Below are 24,128 nucleotides of genomic sequence, written 5' to 3' on the forward strand. Positions count from 1 at the left end.
AGAAGGTGACAGTGGTGATTGAAAAAGAGATGCAGGGTTCCCAAGACTCTTTGAATGTGGAGGAACCTTGACTCTGGCAGCCTGGAGACTGTGAGAGCTGGCAATGCCCAGCTTTGTGGAGAGCGGGTCTCAGAGCACAGGGAAGGGCTATACAAGCAGGGGGGCGATTTCTCATATGACCAGCACCTAGGCCTGCACCCACCTGAGGTCTCTAAGACACCTTACTCCATCCTCACGCTCCACCGCCTTCCTGTTCAGTAGGTCTCTATGCTCCCCAGATATCTTTTCTACAATCCTCAGCTGCCTGTCTCCAATTGGGACACAGGACGAACTTACTTGCATCTGGGGTCCTGCCAGGGTGCTTCACCATACAACCCTGGTGCCTTGTTGGAGCACTTGATGGGTCAACGGGGCTCCCAGCTGCTGCCTCCCGGTTCCCCCAGAGAGGAAATGTTTGGAAGCACTGGGAGAAAGTTTGGGGCAGTGTCAGCTGTACCAGTACCAGCGACCACACTTCCCAGAAAGCTGCTTCTCTTTCCTGGGGAGGGTGGACCTGTTTTTCTCCACTCCAAGCTACCCAGTCATGTTCTGGGCTCCTTGCATGCACTAGTGTCCTCAGTCTTTGGCCAGGATCTGCCTCATTCCTGGGGGAGTCCACAAGATACTTCTTTTTCCCAGAAAGAAAGATGTTGGGTAAAACCCACAGCACCCAGCCTGGGAGGGAGCACGCAGCTTGGTGGAAGGAGTCTTGGACCTGGATGTACAAAACAACCGGGTACTCTGCAAACCTGGGAAGATTGGCCAAAAGCAAAGAAACCTCATTGACCTTTTGAGCCCACTAAACACAAGTCTGAGTTAACGGGGGAAACAGCAGGGAGAGGAATGAAAGGGATTTGGGGCTGGTAGCTCTGTGACTTTGTGAAAGCTATTCAATTCCCCTGGGCCTGATTCCTAGCTGGGGTGGGGTGGGGGCATTTACTCAAACAAAGGTGAATGTGTATGAGAGACAGTAGGTCCCCCAAAATTCATTAGTTCGGGTAGGGTGGGAGACGTTTCTTTATTGGCTTAAAAATGGAGGGATTTTTGTCTAGTCTCATTGTTGCCTGTGTGTGCACTACTCTGGTTTAAAAGTTTGTCAACACTCCTCCAGTCCAGCTACCAGTGAGCAAACAAATGATTGCCCTTTTCTGGTTCCTCGTGAATTAATTTAATGATTGAGTAAATGTTATTTCTCTATACTAGGGGCCTTATCTATGGTTAGTCCCTAATTTAAACCCAAGAAAGGAGTGTGTGTGTGTGTGTGTGTGTGTGTGAGAGAGAGAGAGAGAGAGAGAGAGAGAGAGAGAGAGAGAGAAGAGAGAGAAGGGAAGGAGAGAGGAAAGAGAGACACACATACACACACACACACAGAGAGGGAGAGAGAGAGAGAGAGAGAGAGAGAGAGAGAGAGAGAGAGAGAGAGAGAGAGAGAGAATGAGAATTTTGGCTAAGCAAGGGCATCCTGGAGTCCCTTCTCATACTAGTCCTTCTGTCTGGCTGAGCGCTCGTGGCAGCACTGGGAGGGGGCACATGCAGTAATCACATGTCCAGAGTCATTCCAGAACTTTTAGGTAAAAGCCAAGGCCTAGCAGGGATGACTTGAGACCAAGTCAGGGGTGGGCCCTGGACCCTTCCCCCTTCCCCCTTAGACCTTGGAATATGGTGGTACCTGCTCCGGCTGCAGGTGGGAATACAACCTTTTCTCCCTTCCATGGCCAGGGTATCCTGAAAGAAAGACCTTGGGAGAGCCATGCTAAGGTCTCCTGGGTGAGTGTTCTGTGATTAACACATCAGATACAGAGCTGCGAAAATGCACTGGCTTAGTCCATGACATTTTCCATCAGCTTGTATTTCCTTACAGTATCACATTAAAAGTAAATTTAGTGTGTTCTACTAGGTGACTTGACTCAGGTTTACAGACCTTACCATGCCCCTGGTTTCTATTTGCTTTTTAATTTTTTTTTCCAATTTAACATTCATCATCATTCTTGGAATCGGTGACTCCTTCTCCTGCCTCCAATCTTTGCCCTTTATTTCAGTTTATCACCCAATAGCATTTGTGTTCTGCCCCCCCCCCCATCTGAGGATAGCCTTTGGCTATTCTAGTCTTGAATAAAAGGGTCCCTATTTTAACAAACTGAGCCATGGGGCTTCTTCCCCACAGGCTGGGTGCAGTTGGGACAGTTATTCAGCCTTTTCCAACTTGCTAGTGCTGTACTGACTTCCTTTTCTCCCCCACCCCTGCTCTCTACCCTCCCTCTCTCCTTCCCCCGCTTTCTTGGGCCGCCCCCCACCCCACTGCCATAATTGTGCTTTAGAAAACCCTGAAAGACCCACTCTGTTTCTGGCCGGAGCCTCCTTTGAAAGGCGATTACAGTGATTAAAAATAACAACTTGAGGATACTCCAGGGGCTTCTCTTCCAGGGCGACAATTTGCAGGGCCAGCTTTTCCCAGATCACAATTTCAAGCCAAATAGCAGGAAATCAGCTGCAATGTGCACGAAGTGACGGAAAGTAAGAGAGGCTCTTTTGTCTGAGCGGAGGTCTGTTTATTGGGAAAATAAAGTCAGACCCCAGCTAATGAGAGTGTCTTTTCCTAGATGCTGCTTAAAGGGAAATTTCAAGGAACTTGATGGGAAAGGAATGTTCAAGAGATTTCAAAAGCTGGTCCAACTGCAGGCATAATTGGGGGATTTATTTAAAGCCAGAGGTTTGGAGACCTCCAAAGCAGCTTGGCTCTTTCGTCTTTGTCCCAGTTTGGGACACACACTGCTAGCGTGAGAGGCAACTCAGCCTCCTAGACAGAGCATGGGGTTTCATGACACATGAGTTCATTTTGGATTTCTGTTTGGCTTCATAGTCACTGTGCCATGGCAGGCAATCCACTACATGTCTCTGAACCGCAGCTTCCCTTTCTGCAAAGTGAGAGCATTTGAGGGGAGGGCATCCCCAAAGCATCAAGAGAACTGAAAATAGGAGTCAACAGAAGTGGGTGCCACATGTATGTTTGTGTGTGTGAGCACACACAATATACATAAATACATGTTATGAGAGAGTTCATTTGGAAGTTTAAAAAAATGCTTATCATGACACCAGAAAAGACATTGTGTTAAATTCTTCCCACTCAGCTCCCTTATTCCTCACGGTCCTATAAGACAGTTTATTCTATTTCCATTTTATAGATGAGACTTAGTGTCAGAGAGGCTGGTTCCTCACAATCATAGGGCTACAAGTCAAGATCCAGTCTCGGGTCTATGCGACCCTTCAGTGTGCACCCTTGCTAGTCCTCTATGCCAACCCATAACTGATTTGGGAGTAGAAACACTTCATCATACTAGCCTCAGCCTTCTGGGTAGTGAGATTTCCTTGAAGGGGAACAGGGTCAATAAATTAAGAAAATCACATCTCAGGGCACAGAGTAACGAGGCTGTGAAGACTTCCTGCATTGGCTTCTTATAGACTTCAACATTGCATTTCCCCATAAACAGAGGTTCAGTCTAGAATAGCAAGGGCCTTGTCGGTCTTTGAGAGATTCCCTTCGTGGGAAGGCAGGAATAAACCGGACGAAGGAGGCAAAACCTAACTTGATGAACTGTTTCACCCATATGCAGTTGTTTTATAGCAAGTCTGTAAATGCTTATCTTTGAGCATAGCTAGGCGGGAGCTGAGAAACTGAAGCCGGGAAAGACCTTTTAAATAAAGTTTCTTTTGTTCTGACTTGCTTTTTCAAACCAAACACTCTCCATCTTTCCTCTGCTCTTGTACTACTCTTTTCCTTTTATTATATGGTTTTAAATTTTAAATTCTTGCCCTGTTTAATATTTAGTTTAAATTGATATTAAAGATCCAAAGATGCCAAAGTTGGTTGTATGCATGCTACCATCCTAGGAATCAGAAAGCTGAGGCAGGAGGTTCACAAGTTTGAGACTAACTTTGACATACATAGTGAGATCCCTGGAAAACTCAAAAGGAAAACAAAATACAAAAGCTGCATCAAGTCTGATGCTCAGTGGTTGTGGAGGTTGCTTTTGCTTTCTAGTGTCAGGCAATGGGGGAAGCATCAGAACATATAAAGTAAGGCACAGCTAATTTAAGGTTTTCAAAGTCGGCTACTTGAGTGCTTTCTCCTGCCCAGGTAAGTTGTTCCTTTGCAGCTGACTCTTAACTGGAACTATAGGTTGGAATGATAGGTCCACACACCGGAGCGAAGCTAAGATCAAGAGATTTTTGCTACCATAATCCCCTTTTATATTCTTTACAGAATACAAGATATAGGTCAAGATCAATTTCTATGGGGAACAAAATTCTTATTTAGTCAAGATATAGGCTAAGCTCATTACAAAGGGACCCTAGATGATTTATTACACGTGAGATAAATAGGAGGCCAGACATGATGGATCTCTTGGCTTCATGAAATCAGCCAGGAGCCCAGGTTCCTTCAGCCTTGTTGCTCTCCCTCTTCTCGGACTCTGCTACCCACCAGGCAGCTGCTAGCGAAGCCAGACCATCACATACTTCAAGTGTGGCTAGTCTGAAATGAGGTGTGCTCTAATGTATTGAAGAATTCAGGTGAAAAAGGAGCATAGCTCTTACTGGTAATTTTCAAATAAATTACATTTTGCAAAGGACATATATATTGGGTTAAATAGCATGTTGCTAAAATTAGTTTCAATAATCTTACATTTGTTTCTTTATTTAAATATTGGCCAACACAGTCAAGTTTGTGGGATATTTTATTGGATAGCATTCTCCAGGGATCATGGTAACCAACTTGTTCTCATAGCCAAACTCCATCTGGTACGTAGTGCTGAGGAGAGGGATAGAAATAGTGGACAGCTTTAGTTGAATGATGTGTCTTGGAGATTGTGCCTAGCCCTTCTAGACATGCTCTCTAGGTGAAGGTTTAGTCATGTGATCACATTCAGTTGTAAGGGAGTCTGGGAAATATAGTTTTGAGTTTTGGGGACATACATCTTGCTAATACTTGAGAGTTTTTTTTTAATGAAGGAGAAATAGATTTGGTGGAGCAATTAGAGATTGTTCCATTTTTTAGAAATTGCTTTAAAAAACTTTTGTGTGAGTTTTGCCTATATATATGTCTGCACACCATGTGCATGCAATGCCTGACAGGACCAGAAGAGGGCGTTTGGTCCTCTGGAACTGTAGTTAGAGCAGTTGTGGGCTGCCATATGGATGCTGGAAGCCAAGCCCAGGTCATTTGAAAGAGCAGCCACTGCTCTTAACAGCTAGGGCATCTCTCAGCCCTGCCCCAGGTTTTTAGTGACTGTCATATCCCCTAGTTCAGTGAAGGGTCTTCTAGGTGGGACTTGTGAAAGTGTGAGCTGATATTCCTGCTAAATCCATTGACAGAGAGAGGAATGTTGACTGTGTGTATGTATGTAAGTACGTGTGTGTGATTTGTGAGTTTGTGTATATTAAAACGTTGACTTTATGTAAGTGTATGTAGGCAGCCTATTCTATCTTACTTTTCCCTCAACAAAGGAGGAATCAGCAAGGAAAGAGGAAGGAAGAAGTGAAAAGAGCAAGAAAGCAATGGGCATGTGTGGGAAGAGAAAGAAAAAAGCCACCAGGGTAGGCATTCAGAACGAAAAGGAACAAAATAATCTGAGTGCAACAAATACCTATCCTAGCCGAGGCTGAGATTCAGGGGCAGATGGAAAGTCTAAATCATATAAGTCAAAATTATCCCTTCAAGATCCCTTGAATACAACACGGAGAGAAGCTCCAATCTGGTCTGATTTATGCGCCCCTCCAGGGATTTCCATTAGCAGGGATAGCAGCGAGTTGGCATTTCTCAAGTCCAGTGCTATCCTCCCTCCAGCGTTGGAAGAGAGCTGTGCTTCTTCTGTCGGGCAGCAGAGAAAACTGTTGATTTCTCCTCCTTAGACACTGGCAGGCAAGTAGGAATCCCCGGCCACGTGACTGTAGGGAAACTGAGGCAACATGGCTTGCTTGTAAGCATGGCAGTGAGTGGAGCGGGAAGCGCCTAGAATCACTTGATTCACACACACACACACACACACACACACACGCACGCACGCACGCACGCACGCACGCACGCACGTGCGCGCGCACACACACATACACACACACACACCAATCTCTTCCTTTAATTCATCTGCTTTGAAATACCTACGGGTGAGGTCTCACAAAAACTCTTTGAGATGCTAGTAAGTTTTGTTGGCGTAAAATGCCGCATTTTCACAACTGGTTTTAGTCGAGGCTCAGATCTGAGGAGGCAGGGAGTGGAGCACCCACCCCAGAAGCCTTTTGCGAGCAAAACTCCATGTACATGAGATTCTTAAACTACAGAGTTTAGAGACAATTCTCGTGCCTGAACCCTTGCTTGAGGCCTGGAGGCGGGGGGGGGGGGGCACTGTGGGTTAGGGATTTACAGATCTGTTTTCAAGGATTGTGTGAGAGAGATGGGGGAGATTTTCAAGAACCAATCATCCTGTGCAGTTTGGGAAAGTGGGTGGAGTCAGAAGCGGACCCAGTGGAAAATATTACCCCACCTCCTGCTTCTTCTCTTCCTGTCTCGGAGGTTTTCCTAATTAATCTCCGCAATCCAATGGGAAGCCTCTAGGGGCGTAGTTTGCTCCCAGACCTCCGTATGACTGATTCCTCCTCTCTAAGTCCTTGTATATTAAGTCGCATCTCTAAGGAGGCTTCTCTGGCCACCACTTTATATTTCCCGTTGGGTTTCCCCCCTCTGATTTATTTCTTTCTCATCCCTTAAGCTCTCGCTGAAATTATCTTGTTTATCATCTGCCTCCTCTATCTAGAATACAAGCTTTATGAGAGCAAAGCCTATGTCTTTCTTATTTTATCTCCAGTCCCCAGAATCCTGTATGGACGGCAGGCACTAAATCATTATTGGTTGGGGGGGGGGAGTGCTATTTAAACTCAAAGGTCCCGCGGTAAGATCTGCCAGCACCTCCCATTCTTATTGGCTGTTCTCTAGGGAATCCTGTCTCTCTCAACCAGAAAGGTGAGCGTCCCTGGATGGCACTGGAAGAAGACAAGGCCGTCCAGATGGTGGCAGCAGAGAGAAAGGACAGCCAATGCCCTGGGACAGAGGCTGGCGATGGGTGGTAGGCAGATGGGCTCCCTGCAAGGTGAGGGTGAGCGGGTATAAAAAGGCAGGTGGATGCAGAAGTGGGCAGCTGCGGCAGGCAAAGGACAGAGGGAAGGCTTCCAGCCCACCCGCGGGCTCGCAGGGCAGACACTCAAGCCCAGACAGATTGGCAAGGTGAATTTTCCTGGAACCAGCTATAGCGATTGGCAAGCCCAGTAACGAACTGGATCCCAAGACCGTATCCGTTCTTTTAAGGGAAGTGACCCCTTTCCTCTGCTTCCCCAACAGCGCCCGTCGCAGTAACATGACCTGACTACTGCACCTCTGAAGTGCCCTCAGGTCTGGCCCAATTTTGCCATTCTTTTGCCTTGGCAGTGTGGAAAGGGTGCAGAGGGCAACCGTGAGCCCCTTCAGCAGCAACACTCACAGACTGGTGAAGCCAGACCCACACGGAACCGGTACTTCTTCTCTGCTGCCTCTTAGGGAACTTCCACACATTCCGAGTTTCTAGTCTTCAGAATCACACAAAATAAGGTGTTTCCTCGGCCATATGTCAGCCTTGAGGTGCACATGGGTAAACAGCTCTCTAGCCTGGCTCCTCTTCTGACTAAAATGCCACGTCCTATGTCTTTAACCGTCCCTATAGGCGACGTTTCGTCTTCCTGGGCTTTGTACTCCAGATGCGCTTTGATAGGGACAGAATGATTTTCTTCCTGTCCTGGACACTGTGCACGTGTCAGCTTGCCAGGGCTTGTATTTGCTTTCTTGGCAGCCCTGATGTGCTCTGGAATCACCCTCGGGGTGCAGCCAACTCAGATGTTTGCTATTTTCTGGGAAGGTCGCTGCCTTTCCTAACTGCTATGGTTTGTGCACACATGGCTAATATCCCCTGGAGGTCCATTCCAGGCTTGTTCTCTGGGATGCTGGTGTGGGAAGGTGCTGTGGCCGCTTAGGAGGTGGGGTCTCAAGGACGACTGTGTGTCGTGACTCCCTGGTCTTATTCTCTCCCTACTTCTTAGTTCAAGTTCTAAGTAGCTCTTCCCACCACATGACCTTTCTCTCAGAGCAGCCCCCAGACCATGGTTCTGTGAAATCCTGGACTATACCCCCCAGAACTATGGGCTAAAATAGCTGGTTTCTCTGCTAATTGCCTCTGCTACTATGCTATAGTGAGAGAAAACTGGTTGATAGATTAACCTATGTTGGTATAACTGGTCCACTTGGAGAGGGGATTGAGACAAGGCCTTGCTCTGTAAACCTAGGCTAGCCCCCAACTCAGGAACATCTTTACCTCAGGCCTCAGCCTCAGTACTAGAATTACAGATATGTGTCCTCCACCCCTACCCCCACCCTGAACATATTTGATGTGCTTTCCCATTGAATTTCCAGCATGATTTCTGGTCAATCATTCATGGAATCCTAGTTCTGTCACAGGGGACTTTATCTACATAATATTATTTTAGATTAGCCACGGTTCTTATAATCAAGCCCAATAAACCTTTATCTAAACAGTTCATGGAATCTCGAGCAGGCTAGAGCTTCGGGCTGAGCTCCAGCCACTTTTAAAGAGCTTTCCTCAAAGCTACACCTAGTTCACCATTTAGAAGTAAACGTCCCGTTGTCACCACACTGATATTTATTAACTGATTACCATCCCCTGGTCGTTCACCTGATTTTACTTATGAATAAATTTACTTCCTAAATCTTATGGCATTACTCTAAAATGCCCTGGAAGTTTTATGCATTTAGGACCTTGACTGACAACTCATGGGCTTTGAGGAAGTAACTGGACCGTGAAAACTCGGACCTAATTAGTGATGGATCCAATGATGGACTCATGACTTAATGACATCACAGAGTCCTATATTCTAGTTGAATTTTTTTTTGTTGCTATGATAAAATACCCTGGACCCCCAAAAACTTAGGGGAGAAAGTTTATTTGGATTACAAGCCTACGTTCTATTTCATCATTGTGAGAAGCCAGATAGTCACATGACATTCAAGAGCATGTTAGGGCTCAGCTAGCTCTCATTAGTCTTAAAGTTGTCTACTTTGTGGTTGGGTCTGCACACACATTGACTAAAGGCAACCCCCACAGACATGCTCACTGGCCAACCTGATCAAAGACAATTCTTTCCTGGGACTCCCTTCTCAGGAGGCTCTAGGTTCTGTCAGGGTTATCTCACAGATAAAGTAGGCCGTCGGATGCTTTTGAAGAGTCTCTCTTGTCTACATCTCCTTTCTCTCCCCTTTCTCCTCCTTCCCTTCCCGGTTTCCTGGCGGCTGTGGGGTAACCAGCTTCTTCTACTGTGACTTCTTCCCATGATGCTTTTCCCCTGCCTGTGCCTAAAAGCAATGGGGCCAATGAATGCAGGTGGACGGAATCCCCCGAAGCCACCAACCTAAACAAAATCTTTGCTCCTTGAATTGGTTTCACTCGGGTAGTTTGTCTTAGTGACAGGGACTAATAGACGGCTGAGGATTGTTACAGTCCGTGCAGAGCTGTTGGTTCCTTTGCTTTAAGATTGGCCAGTAGTTTTTTCATTGGCACCAATAGGAACAAGATCAAACTAGCTGGAGCAAAGAATGGAGCACAGTGGTCCCCACATTTGGGAAGCCCAGAGCTGGATCTTGCTTCAGGCATAAATGGAGCGGGAAGCTCAAACAGACTCATCACCCACCCGCTTCCCCATCCATGTTTTCCTTCTCCTTTCCAGTTTAGCTTTGCTCCTTCCATTCTTTATCTCCTGGTTGCCCTTCTGTGTGGTGTCTTCATAATCTTCCTTATTATAAATCATTTTTCTCCAAATGACAGAGAGGATATCTATCATCAACCTCAGTGAAGAGTCCCTTGGCTAATTCTGTGACTAAAAGAAAGTCCCCTGCCCTAGAACTCTAAGCTGAAACATCGCGGGGAAATGAATCCTGATTAGTGCTGCGTGAGTCCTGTGCCCAGAGAACTAGGGCATGGAGGCAGACTGGATCTGGGTTCAGTCTCTCGTGATTGTGTTTAAGGATGAAGACAGGAGGTTGGCCACATGGCCAGCATGGAAGGAGCCATAGGAATCCCCTTCAGCTTCCTCCCTTCACCTGTATTGACTGATATATGGCCATTCTCTCAGGAGGACCTCCCCATTTGTGGAAGGCCGTCTTCTAGTGCAGTGCAATGCATATGAGGCAATCAGCTTTCTGGAAGAGATGTTGGCTAGCTTCAGTCCATGGTCAGGTGACTCTGCCTGGCTGGGCTCGTGGTGACACATGGTAGGAGAACATATCAGGTGAGGAGTCTCGTTTGCTTCCTAGCAATGAGAGGGAGGGAGGGAGGGAGGGAGGGAGAGAGGGAGGAAGAGAAAGAGTTTCCATATCATCTATAAGAGCATAATCCTAATAAATGAACTTCCTTCCACTGGGCCCAACCTCCTAAAAGTCCATCATACCCTGAATACATGGGCCCTTGGAAGACATTCAAGGTTCAAAGTCTAGCACCATCTTTCTCATTTGGTGAGCGTGTTGTCCAGCTCAGGACTTCCATCCGGCTCTAAGTTATACCGTGAGGGGTGACACTTGAGAAGGAGAACAAGCCCTCACTGTGACATCACATGTGATTTATGCTTATTACCTCCTCTAATGCTTGCAGCCAATCCACAAGCTGACAATTATGATCCTGATTTCATGGAGGACACTGATTTATTTTTTAATGTATCTTATTGATTTAGCAAACATTTTTATGGGTTTATGATTATGAAGTCATTAGCTAGCCTAAAGACAATACAAAGCACACAGTATTTCAGCTAGTTTACATATAAGGAAACCGAGACAAAGGAAAGGTTAGTGCCCTGCCCAAAGTTGTACAAAATCAAGAGGGGAGTTTGGAACCAGGCCTTTTTAGCTACCTCTGTTGTGTAAAGATGACCTTTGTAATTTTAAGGGTACACAATCTCATTTGCAACTCACTTAGAATGGGGGGCTGAATCTCTGCCTAGAAATACTGAGAATATTGGCTGGCAAAGGGAATTTAAAGAAATGGCACAACCCAACCCCACCAGCCACATTTTCTTGCTCTAGGTTGCTAGCCCCGTCTTCCTGTCCACCAGCCCTTCCCTAGCAACTCTGCCCTAATGGGGTGGGTAGAGAATGGTGTCAAATTTCTTAATGAAGCATGTGACTTCACTTCCTGGGACTCTTCAATGGAAGATGGGGAGTGCCTCATCCCTTGGCTTACTTACTTCCTCAGTGATCTTTATGAGCCCATGGTATAAGCTGGGAGAGATGCTGAGGTCCATTGTGGTTGAGTCTGTGACATGAAGTCTCAGGCAACTCAGTAACACACAGGATGAGAATGACCAGGGCCTGGTTATATGGTCATGTTGGGATCTGATTCTGGGTGGAGCCAGGGAACTGGGAATCTGGGGTTCTGGTTCTGGAACTCCAGAGAGCAGGCAGGAGAGTGATAGAAATCCACAGGACCTGAAAGGGTAGCAGACACAGAGCTCTTGTCAGACTGTTGGAGCTTATATATTTGAAGGACCCAGAAAATTCTTGGGGATTAGGTGCTCTTGAGAGAGTTCACGAGGTGGGTATACCAAAGGATGGAGACTCTGGTCTGGGTGGGGGTTTGATGCCAGACTTCCATGTGGGATAGCCTTCATGCAAACAAGGCCAGAGAACCTCTTCTCACTGAGGTAGCTTTTAGCAGAAAAGTATAACCCGGTATTTATACAACCCCCAGCCTTCCTAAACTATAAATCTGTAGGGACTGCCCATCGCAGACCCATAGTGCTTCTCAACATCTCCAGATGATATCCACACTTCCTAGAAAAGCCTCTGCGGCTAGTACCTACAACTTAGAAGATCCAGAATTAGCTCTGGTTTTTATGTGGCTAAACAAGAGAACCAGACCACCAGAGCCTCGCTCAGACTCAAAGGCAAAGCCTTATTCAGAATAAAAACCAGGCTCTCCCCAAGAAAAGGGATTGCAGCCCTGCTCGAAAAGGAGTTTTGTAGTTTGGGGTTGTTTAGGGTGCTTCAGTTGGGCAGGAGAGCATCACAGAAAAAGGAGCTGTCACAGGCAAAAGAGACTGCAGTAAGCAAAATATACAGGGTGGTGGAAGGTTCTGGCGTTAGGATAATAGGAGGCTGTGGTCATGCTGTTTAGCAGAGACAAGGGGTCAGCAGGCTTCTGAGAAGTGTAGAACGCTCAGTTTCCATTTCCCTAACTGGGACCCACACAGACCATCCATCTTGGTATCACAGGTGAGTCCATTTTGGGCCAAAGATCTGGGTCAGTCCAGTGGTTCCTAGAGCCAAGGCTAGCCCATGTGCCTTCCTTACTTCCAAGATGGCATTCCTTTTCTCCGCTGGACAAACCCAAACCCCTGTTCCTCGTTGACCATGCGACTCAGAAGCCTCATCCACTTCAAAACCTCCTTCACTTCACGTGAGGTAGACTCTGATGTTTCTTTCTCTGATATCCCAGAGACCATTCTTCATATCCCCCATACCAGTTACATTTAATCAAGAATATCTGCCTATACATTTTTTTTCTCCCAGCCATTAGATTATGTGTTGCTAGGAAGCCGAGGCCAAGGCTCCTTTTTCTCTCTAGAAATGTGGAAATGGCTATTACAAAGGATGCTACTATGAACATAGTTGAGCACATGACCTTGTAGTATAATTGAGCATTTTTGGGGTATATACTTAGCAGCGGTATCGCTGGATCTTGAGGTAGGTTGTTTCTGAATTTTCTGAGAAATCGCCATACTGATTTCCAAAGAAGTTATACAAGTTTGCACTCCCACCAGCAATGGAGGAGTGCCCCCCTTACCCCACATCCTCTCCAGCATAATCTGTCATCATTGTTTTTGATTTTGGTTATTCTGACAGGTGTGAGATGGAATCTCAGAGTTGTTCTGATTTGCATTTCTCTGATAGCTAAGGATGTTAAGCATTTCCTTAAGTGTCTTTTAGCCCTTTGAGATTCTTCTGTTAAGAGCTCTCTGTTTAGGTCTGTACCCCCATTTTGTATTGGATTATTTGTTCTTTTGATTTCAAGTTTCTCAAGTTATTTGTATATTTTAAAAGTCAGTTCTCTTGTCCTATGTGGGGTTGGTGAAGATCTTTTCCCAATCTGCAGGCTGTTGTTTTGTCTTGTTGACAGTGTCCTTTGATAGCTAGAACCTGGAAACAACCTAGGTGCCCCTCAACTGGAGAATGGATACAGAAGATGTGGTACATTTACACAACAAGTACTACCCAATGGTAAAAATAATGACATCTTGAAATTTGCAGGCAAATGGATGGATCTAGAAAAAAACAAATTGAGTAAGGTAATCCAGACCAGAAATACAAACATAGCATGTACTCACTCATAAGTGGCTTTTAGATGTAAAACAGAAAAACCAGCCCACAGGCCACAACCCCAGAGAAACTAGACAACAAAAAGGACCCTAAGAGAGACATACATGGATCTACATAGAAAGGTAAAAAAGACAAGATCTCCTGAGTAAGTTGAGAGTGTGGGGGTCACGGGAGAGGGGCGAAGGGACAGAGGTGGAGAAAATGTATAGCTCATTAAAAACAGAAATATGGAAATGGGATGGTACAGAGCAGGTACTCAGTAAATGAAGGGTGAGGCTGGGGGAGAGACAGCTACCAACCATCCCTATCCAGTCGGGGTTTGATGTCCAGCACTGAAAAGTAGCAACAACAGAAAGGCAGATGGATGAGGGAGGCTGGTGTTACACCATGAGCCCTAAGAACTCTGGACCAGAGCAGAAAGGAGCACAGTACACACAGAAGACAGCTGAGCCTTCCCCCACCACTCACTCTCCAGCTCACTCCCCACTCACTCGCTCGCTCACTATAGAAGTACTTACTATGCGGTAAGAACTATCCAGAAGGTGGGCTGTGGTGGTGCACTCCTTTAATCCCAGCACTCCGGAGGCAGAGGCAGTCGGATCTCCATAAGTTAGAGGCCAGCCTGCTTTACAGAATGAGTTCCAGTACAGGCAGGGCTGCACAGAGAAACCCTGTTTCAAAAAACCAAAAATGAAATGAAATAAAAATAAAAAGACTATGCAGTTGTTAAAGACACAGCTTAAGGCAGGGCTGATCTGTATTTCCAAGGTTCTGGATTGTTAGGGAAGGTATGTGTTTATCAAATGTTATCACAAAAATATTTAATTAAGATTGAGTTAGATGTATTCAAGAAGCACAAGAAGTGTTATATTATGTAAAAATAGAAGGAGCAAGAAGGCCCCCCCCTACACACGTGACTATGGTGGACCACAAACTGATTCAGTGTATTGTAAGGATAGAGCCAAATCATCCTCTAACTCGGCACTGTGAAGAGTACTCCCAGAGATTGTTGCCCGGTTGTGGTCCCTCCCAGGGGTCTTTGGATGGTGCTCACTGAGGACCAACTCACTGTTGGCTAGTCAGCTGCCACACATCGTGGTCCTCATTACTAAGGCCTTAGCATTCCGGTCATCACTGTCATCACCATCTCCCCCATCCAGGAGTCATCACCACCCCCTCATCCCGCCCCCAACCATCCTTGACCACCCTCGTCTGGCTACAGATGCTGTCGTTGTAATCAACAGGAACTTCATTCACTTTTACACTCCTGTGAGAAAAGAGTGTCACTCAACCCTCCCCTTTTTAAATGAGGGAAGAGGACAGTTAGGTACAGCCCGTCATTAGCCAATAAGAACTCTGGAGTTCTAATCCTGAATCTCTGCCCTTTACCGGTTCCTGTGTGTGCCCATAGGTTGACTCCAAGTAGCCTTTCTCTCTTTTTTATTTTGTATTTTTAATGCTTTGTAAGCATTTTCCTCAACGTTTTAGATCTCTTCACAGCCTCCCCTGGGTGGAGTCATTAGAGAAAAGAGTCTACTATTTATTGCTCAGCAGTCATCTGTGGTTGCTCCGGAGATGCTGTATCTTTGTGTCTTTCTTTTGGGAGAAGTGTAATGAAGCCCACCAGATGGGTAGAGCTTCCTGACTTCTTTCAAATCAAACTGCAGAATACCATCATTTCCAGGGGCAATTATGGACTGAAACCCCATGCCGAGTTCAGCTCAGCCTCCAGAGCCTCCATCTTGTGTGATATATTTAATAGGTGGGAAAGGGTACTACCTTAGTTTTCTAGAACCTGCAGGGATGTAGCCATCTGGGAAACTGTGCTTATAGCTAGTTTGTCAAGTGTACTGAATAAATGTATAGGAGATGGCTATTTGGGGCCAGGAAAAATTAATAATTTAATCACACCATATGACTTAATGATTATCACATGGTGAAGAAATCTATGAAGCCCACATTTGCAGCAAAACAGGGACATGACCAGGGCTGTAGTAACACCTGTGTGCCCTCCACGTCACTCTCCCCGCTCCTCCACATCCGAATCTAGCACCAGAGAGTGGCCAATTTTGAACTTTTACATCAACACTTGCCAATGCAACCATGCCATTTGTATTCTTTCTCTCTCCCCCTCCTTCCTCTCCCTGCCCTTCTCTACCATCCCCTCTCTACGCATGTTTACATGTGGTACATGCATGTGTTCACGTGGTGTGTGCACCTGTGTACTAAGGCCCGAAAATGATATCACATATCTTCCTCTTTTCCTTACCATCTTATTTTTTGAGACAAAACTCCTAACTGAACCTGAGCTCATTGATTCAGATTGTCTAGCCAGTGAGTTCCAGGGATCCACTTGTTTCTACATCCCAGATGTGTGCTGCTGTGCTCAGCTTTTATGTGGGTGGTTGGAGATCCAAATCCAGGTCCTCATGCTTGCACGGCAAGCATTCCACTGACACCACCGTCTCCCAGCCCTGCTGTTTGCATCCCTTTGTGTCATCGTGTACAGCACAACTTGCTCATCTTCATCAGACACTTGCTTCCATGAGTAGGTCACTCTTTGTGTATTCCAATGCAGTGACGTCTCCAGTCAGATGCTACTTCAGGTGACATTGCTCCAAGCATTCCTCTAAGTGTCGCTGGTGCACACAAGCATTTCAGAGTTGTGTGGTTGGGTCACGGGGTATGTGTATATTCAGCTCCAACAAAGTGCTGAAGAATTTCCCAGCAAATGTGCTAATTTTCACTTTCATCAACAATGTGTGAAAGTTCCAGTTAACAACATTTGGTATTAATTCTTCACATTTAGTCAATCTGGTGGTTATGCAGTAGTATTTTATTGTGGATTTAATTTGTATGTTCCTGTTGGCTGATGAGGTTCAGAATTTTTCACGGGTTTTTGGTGGCGGGGCACCTTCACCAAGTGTTCATGCATCTGCCTATTGTCTTTTCTGTTGGGTCGTCTTTTTTCTTGATTAGCAAGATTTTTCATCTTTCGGATGACAGTTAGATACCGCCAGTAGGATTACAAACATCTTTTCCACCGTGACTTGCCTTTCCCCCTTTCATAGTGTCATTTGAGAAGAGAAGTATGGGAGCATCTCATACACATCTTAGATTTTACGACCCATGCTTTATTATTGGCCTCTTCAAATGCTTTCTGCTCCGAGGTCATTTGCATGTCATCTTATACCACCTCCTCAAAGCGTTATCATTTGCTTTCACATGTAACATGACAACCTGTGTAGATGTGTTTTGTGTATGAAGTAGTGAGGACCACAGTGGTTGTCCTTGAACCACTGATTTTCTATGCTGCCATGGATTCTTTATCACCACAGTTCCCACAGCTTCCCGGAACTCTTCTGAGCCCTCCACGGTTTAATTGGCTCACTTTTCTTTCCTTGTTGTAGTGTACCAGCTTCATTTCCATAGCTCTGTAAGTCCTCATATCTGGCAACAGCAAGCCCTACAACTTTGGATTTCTTTCTCAAGGTTGTCTTGAATATTCTTAGCACTTTGCATTTCCATATGACTTTTAGAAGCAGGTTGTCAATATCACACGAAACACACGGAGACGTTCATTTGCACTGCACGAAATCTATACAACAGTTTGCAGAGTATTGACATTCCTGGTGATGCTGGGCCTAGCAGACTATGAGCACCGTTCTATAGGCTTTGCTGTCTATCACCTTGTGCTGATCACCGTACTGAGCCAAATGTAGTTCCAGCCCTTGAAGGGCTGACAAGCCTGGAGACAAACACAAACACAAAGCACATTGCACTGTGATAATCTTATCACGGAATACAGTAACTACTACTATATTTTAAAAAGAACTCTTTGTTTTAAAATTGTTTATTTTAGCATTATTATTGGTGTGTGTGTGTTGTGTGAGATATGTATATATAGACATGTGCTTGTCATGACACGCATGTAGAGGTCAGAGGACAACTTTGTGGAGTCAGTTCTTCTACCTTTATGTGGGTTCTCTGGATCAAACTCAGGTCATCAGGCTTGCGCAGTCAGCACCCCACTGAGCCATCTCCCCACCCCTAAGTATTATGCCAAGTTATGTAAAGATATCGCATGTACTCATGCGTTTCCATTGCATACTGATGCCTGGAAGTAAGCGTAGATAGTATGCTAATTACGTAGGTATTTTCATGTAAAACATGCTTATTATAACCCTTTAGAGCTTTAGTATGGTGCAATTTCTATAGGCTTTTTTTTCCAAAGAGAAAATAGATTCCAGATTGTCTTCATCATCTTAGAGATTTTTTCTTTTTTTGAGATTCATGAGAACTAGTGGGTCTCATGATTCCTTTTCTTCCCTTTTTAAAGTTTTATTTATTTCATTTTATGCGTGTGCATACACCTGCATGTATGTTTGTGTACTTCATGCAGAAGGGGGTGTCACATCCCCCAGATGGGGACTCTGGGAACTGAACTTGGGTCTTCTAGAAGACCAGACTTCTAGAAGCATCGTGCAGATATTGTTATCATGGTTTTCAGTCATGAGAAATGCTCTTGACTAGGGGCAAAGCACCTGGATTCCAGGTGACACCCTGACTGGTGTGAACTTGAATAAATCTCTCTGCTCTGGATATCAGAAGACTAGTCACGAAGTTGAAGGGGTTAAATGAGGTCATCATCCTATAAATCCAGGGATCAGTGCAACGACTTCAGGTTACTTGGGTCAGTGAATTTAGAACTTGTGTTAAGTATATAAAATGACATTTATTACGCATTTTAAACTTTTTGAGTACTAGTCTCTCTCTATGTGTGTGTTTTGCATATGTGAATATATATATTATGTACGTTCAAATATATATATTTTTATTTACTAGCCTCTTTATGATTGGCAATAAAATGTTTCCTGAAGGATGTGTACTAGTTAACTTTAATTGTTAACACAGCCTAGATCAATGGTTCCCAATCTTCCTAATGCTGCGACCCTTTAAACAGTTCTTCATATTGTAATGACCGCTGACCAAAAAATTATTTTTTTAAGATTTATTTATTACATATACAGTATTCTTTATGTGTGTATGCCTGCAGGCCTGAAGAGGGCACCAGACCTCATTACAGATGGTTGTGAGCCACCATGTGGTTGCTGGGAATTGAACTCAGGACCTTTGATAAAGCAGGCAATGCTCTTAAACGCTGAGCCATCTCTCACAGAATTATTTTTACTGCTACTTCATAACTGTAATTTTAAGACGGGCAGTGGTGGTACACACCTTTAATCCCAGCACTTGGGAGGCAGAGGCAGGCAGATCTCTGTGAGTTCAAGACCAGCCTGGTCTACAAGAGCTCGTTCTAGGATAAGCACCAAAAACTACAGAGAAACCCTGTCTTGAAAATCCCCCCCCCCAAAAAACCCTGTAATTTTGGTATTGTAATTGTACATTACATTGTAATGTAAATACTTTTGGAGATAGAAGTTTACCAAACGGGTCGTGAGCCACAGGTTGAGAACAGTTGGTCTAGAGTCGTTTGAGACGAAAGCCTCCTCTGAGGAATTGCCTCGACCAGAAAGTCTGTGAGCATGTCTGGGGGAGCAGTTCTTAGTTTATTAACTAACTCAGAAAGTCCCAGCCCATTGAGGGCAGCACCATCCCTAGGCAGGAGGTCCAGGGGCATATAAGAAAGCGACTTGAGAATGAACCTGTAAGCCAGCTAGTAAGCAGCATTCCTCCATGGTTCCTGTTGTGTTTCCTTGGCTATGAATGAGTTCCCCAGTCAGAGGCAATTCTGCTTGAAATAGCAGGCAGGCCTGCCTTCTGCCTCCTGCCTTGAGTTACCTCAATGGTGGACGTGGAAGTGTAAATCAAATCCTTTCCTCCTTAAGTTGCTTTTGGTCACATGTTTCTCACAGACACAGATTAAAATTAATTATAGAAAGTAATTTTCATCTCTTATTTTTGTTTTGTGTTTTATTTACTGGCTTCATTTAGAAAAAAATCCACTGTCTCTGTTTATAGCCCAAGGTTTCGTCCCTTTCTCTGGAGATTTACCACCTTAGCCAAGGCTACCTTACTCTTGTAGGGCCTACGACTGGGAGAGACATCAGCAGAGTTGAAAGCCAGTCCTTCCTAGCCAGGGGCTGCTGTAGCTCCATTCACAACTACACATTTGGGCCACATTTTCCTTGGAGCGGGGTCTGGCAAGCATGGCTCTGGTGATGCAAACCTGAGGACCAACGGTTCCAGGAGCAGGGAAGGAAGTGATCTTCTGGATCCTTCTCTGGACTTTACTCTTGTTGGGTTCAGCGATCTTCTTATGTCAGACGTTAGGAAGGGAAAAAACATACTAGAGGCCCAAGGTCCCGTGTCTGTGAGGACCTGCTTCAGCCAGATACCAGGGCCAGCATCCCTTCCAGAGGAAAACTGAGCATTTTGCCTCTTAAGAGAGCTCAGGTCTTTACGATGAGGTCAGAGGAAGGGTCATGCAAAGGGTGGGAATTTACCCATTTCTGAAGTTTTGAGGGAATGGAAGAAATTGAATGTCACAGGTCTATAGTAGCGTGAGAAAATGTCTGTAGGGTGGCCTTGCAGGGCTCTTCTGAAATTACCAGTGGGTGAATCCAGGAGGTGGGCCATGGGGCTGTGATTGGCGGGGTTGCTGAGGCTCTTGGAGTTTGCGCTCATCCTGGGGGCAGTGGCTGTGAAGCAACAGTCATTGGTCTATGGTCAGCTGGATGCCTTTGAAGCCCACTGTAGTCGCATGCCAGGGCCCTGGTAACTAGCTTATTATCTCCTAGTTCTGATATTTAAGGGCCTGACATCAGGGGTCAGCAGAGGTGCTTCTTCTGACAGTTCTGAGGAAGTCAGCTTTCTCCAGCCTCTGACTGCCAGCCATTCATGTTATTCCTTGTCCCAAGGTGATTCATGTTCACCTCTACCTTGTAGTCATATGCAGTATGTCCCTTGCATGATTTATATGTCTTCTAATAAGAACACTAGCCATACTGGATGTGATGACCCTCCTTCTCACCCCACCGTCTATTATGACCTCTTCCACAAAGACTCCAATTCAAATAAGATCATACTCCAGGAGCCCAAGGCCACAGTTTCAACGTAACTTTTTATAGGACATAATTTAATCTGTAACCTATAGCTTCCAACGAAGATTTAGATGCAGGTGACTTGTGAAGGAAATGTCCCCAGGGGAGACCAGGAAGGGTCTATGAAAGGAAGAACACAGACAAGTCTGTGATCCCAGACAAAGTCCTCGAGAGCGCTTCTAGTCTGATTTTGTGGTCAGCTTGGAATGTGTTAGTTATGGCTTCAGTTGCTGTGAAGAGACACCATGACCACAGCAGCTCTTATAAAGAAAGCATTTCATTGGGACTGGCTTACAGTTTCAGAGGTTTCTCTTATTATCATCATGGTACATGGCATACCGGCAGATATGGTGCTGGAGAAGGAGCTCAGAGTTCTGCATCTTGCTTCTCAGGCAGCAGAGGAGGCTGCATAGCACAGCGGCCAGACTTGACCTTTCAAGACGCAAAGCCCACCTCCATGGTGACACACTTCCTCCAACAAGGCCACATCTCCTAATAGTGCCACTCTGTATGAGCCAAGCATTCAAACACATGAGTCTGTGTGACCATTCCCATTCAAACTACCACAGAATGCAAAGAACCCCTCAGAGGTGACTATCCTCAGTGGAAGAGAGCTGGGGCTTCTGTAAGAGGCTCTGGTGATGTGAGAACAGTCCTCTGAAACAGAGTCACAGGTGCTTGGTAAATGGAGGTCAAGATCCATCAGTCCCAGGGGCACACTAAAATGATGCTAATGCATTTGAGGACATCGTGGTGGGACGTCCTTGCTTCCAGCAGCTCTGTCCCCCCCTGTCCTCCTTCCATCCCAGGGTCTTCAGAGCTCTGATCCTTTCTCACAGAGCTATTGACTTCTGAGCCCCATGCTTTTATTACTCCCGTTTCTCCATCATTCTTTCTTCCCAGCTTTCTATTGGATTTTTTAAATAGATGGATATAGCTGGGCAGGATGCACCTTTACTTTGTGAGATGAACTGACCAGTAACAGTATGATATTTGGAATTTTTAATTTAATTTTTATTTGTTTATGTGTGTATGTTGCCTGTGTATATGTGCATGCACCCTATATGCCTGGTGTCTGCAGAAGCCAGAAGAGGGCATCAGATTCCCTGGAACTGCGGTTGCAGGTTATTGTGAGCTAACTGGGAATGGAACCTGGGTCCTCTGGAAGAGCAGCCAGTGCTCTTAACAGCCGAGTCACCTCTCCAGCTCTTAAATTTGTACTGTACGTGCCTGTGAAGTTCCTCTGTGAGATATCTTCTGTCGGCGGCTCACGAGCGTCACTCTATTATCTGAGACCGTGGTTCTATTGTTTGCGATTTTAGAATGATTAGGTAGTGGTTTTAATGTTTGCATTACTGCATCTATTTTAGGGAGTTAGAAGACCACATGCCCCTCCCAGAAGGGAAATGGTGTAGCAGAATTATGTCAATGATGTAAGCCAAATGCATTGATTTTTAAACTTCAGACACATCCGTCAATACTTTTAAAGGAGCCATATCACGATGAATACATTCAGGGCATGAGTTCATGGGCGGAGTGTTAAGCTAGGGAGGAAACCCCTAATTCAGCAACCTTGAAAGTGTCTGTTCACCTCTCCATCTTGTATCCTTACCAGAGACATTGGAACCCTGGACTAGAGGATTCCTGAAGGTTCCAACAACCCTTCAGCCCAGATCTAAAGCCCAGAGTCTAGAACACAGGATAGAGATACATCCTGTGTATTCATCTGAAGAAACTCGAGCCTGTCGTAGGTCCCGGTGCTGGGTTGCGTGGATACAGGGGAATGAACTCGGACTTCTGCTGGGCCCCTTGATTTGGCAGGCAGAGAAAGGAGAGGGAGAGAGGAAGGCTGTGGGTAAGGCCTGTGGGAGGCAAACTTGGAAACAGGTATATGTTGAGTGTCCATGACACCAGGGGCAGAACTTAGGCAAGCACCTGGGGGTAGGGGATTGGAGGGGTGGTATAGTTGGGGTTACAGAAGATAAGGGCAAGGCCAGGGAACAATATGTGTCACCCAAGACATCCGAAAGGAATCTGGACTCCTCTTGGGTCACCCTAATAGAACTATAGCAGGATGAGATACTTGTCAAGATGGGAGTTTCTGACCAGGGTGATCTTTATCAAATTGAGATTATTAAGACAGAGCTCACCTTACCTCTGTCTGAGCAGTGCAGGAAAATTTGAGGATGCTTAGGAGGTCCTGGCAAGATGACAGTGTTGATTTGAGACCAGTTTGGACTACACAACGAGGTTCTGTCTCAAAAAACAAATACACAAATAAGTAAAGAAATAAATATGAAAAGGATTTTCAGATCAGACTTCAGATCTGGCATTTAACAAGCTCTTATATAGAAGAGAGAGCTGAGCCTTTCTCATCCTCCCCGTCACCCGGCCCCTGTACTCCACAGGGATGGGATGTTGACAGAGTGCTCAGGTCTGGTCCTATAAGTCAAACAGAATGCAGTTGATTGCTGTGCTAACAGTGGCTTTCTTGCCTCTCACAGTGACACTCTCAGCTGCTCCTCCCTCCTACTTCAGAGGCTTCACACTGATAGCCCTCAAAGAGAACAGAGAAGGCGACAAAGAAGAAGACCATGCTGGCACCTTCCAGGTAAGACACCAATCATTGCCACAGGCTTTTCCAGTGGCTTTGCCTGCCTGGCAGGTAGAAACCAAGTAAACTTGGGCTATGGGGAGGAGTCTATGAAAAAGAAGAGGTTAAGGCCTCTTTTGCAGTTTTTCACATGCTTCCTTGATGGTAGAGGTAGCCAAGTGGGCCGCCGCCACTAGAAAGACCCCTCGATTGGTAGCAAAGGCTGCAGGTCTGCTTGAGCGGGCTTGGTCACCCAGCAGGGCATGTTTCACTCTGGCAGAACCCACTGCTGGGCGGCTTTGGGCTCTCTGTGCCCTTGGCAACAGGCAGTGTGCAATGTGGAGCGAGTGCTTAGAACCTGGCTCCGACCTGCTGTTTCCCCTGAAATAGGCATCTTGTGATTGACCGGAACAAGAGCTGGGACGGTCAGGTTGGAGGGGGTTCAAAGCCCAGGGAAAGGATGGTAAGGGAGTGTGGAGGCCGATTTGTGAGGGAAGGATTAAAAGAATTACACATGCTTTGCTTGGCTAAATGAGCAGACAAGTTTAGGAGGCAGTGTTCTATGACAGGGAGTGAGGGGTGTGGGAGGGGCATCTCTGCCCGCCACTGTGCCGAAGGCCACAGCAAAACGAAAGTGGGTCAGGAGAAGAAAGGGAAGCTCAGAGGCAAGGCCCTGACAATAAGTCATATTTCACTGTGGAATATTCTTCCAAGGGAGGGTGGCAGGAACATTGATCCCTCTCCAGCTAGATGTCAGAACGCATCCCAAAAGGCCTGCGGGGATTCTAGCGGGAGTTCTGGCCGAATCTATCCTGATCATTTCTGGTCTCCATTTTCCGTTGTTCTGGCATTCATTTTTGTCTGGCATTTGCAAACTCAGAAGAGAAAACGAGACGCCAGGAGAATGCTTACACTCAGAGCTGGCTGCTGGGGACTCTGGTGTGATGTGTGAGCTTCTCGGGAGACTCTGCCCCAA

General features: G+C 45.7%; 1 protein-coding gene across 1 annotated transcript in view; it reads left to right on the forward strand.

Moving 5' to 3' along the window:
- Nucleotides 1-24,128, forward strand: part of Spon1 (spondin 1) — a 308,671-nt gene that overhangs the window by 1,552 nt on the left and 282,991 nt on the right. The window contains exon 2 of the mRNA XM_075971948.1: nucleotides 23,064-23,170. Coding sequence (XP_075828063.1) covers nucleotides 23,064-23,170 — 107 coding nt within the window. The remainder of the gene's footprint in view (nucleotides 1-23,063; nucleotides 23,171-24,128) is intronic.

Source organism: Microtus pennsylvanicus, chromosome 5 (genome assembly GCF_037038515.1).
Source record: "Microtus pennsylvanicus isolate mMicPen1 chromosome 5, mMicPen1.hap1, whole genome shotgun sequence".
NCBI lineage: Eukaryota > Metazoa > Chordata > Mammalia > Rodentia > Cricetidae > Microtus > Microtus pennsylvanicus.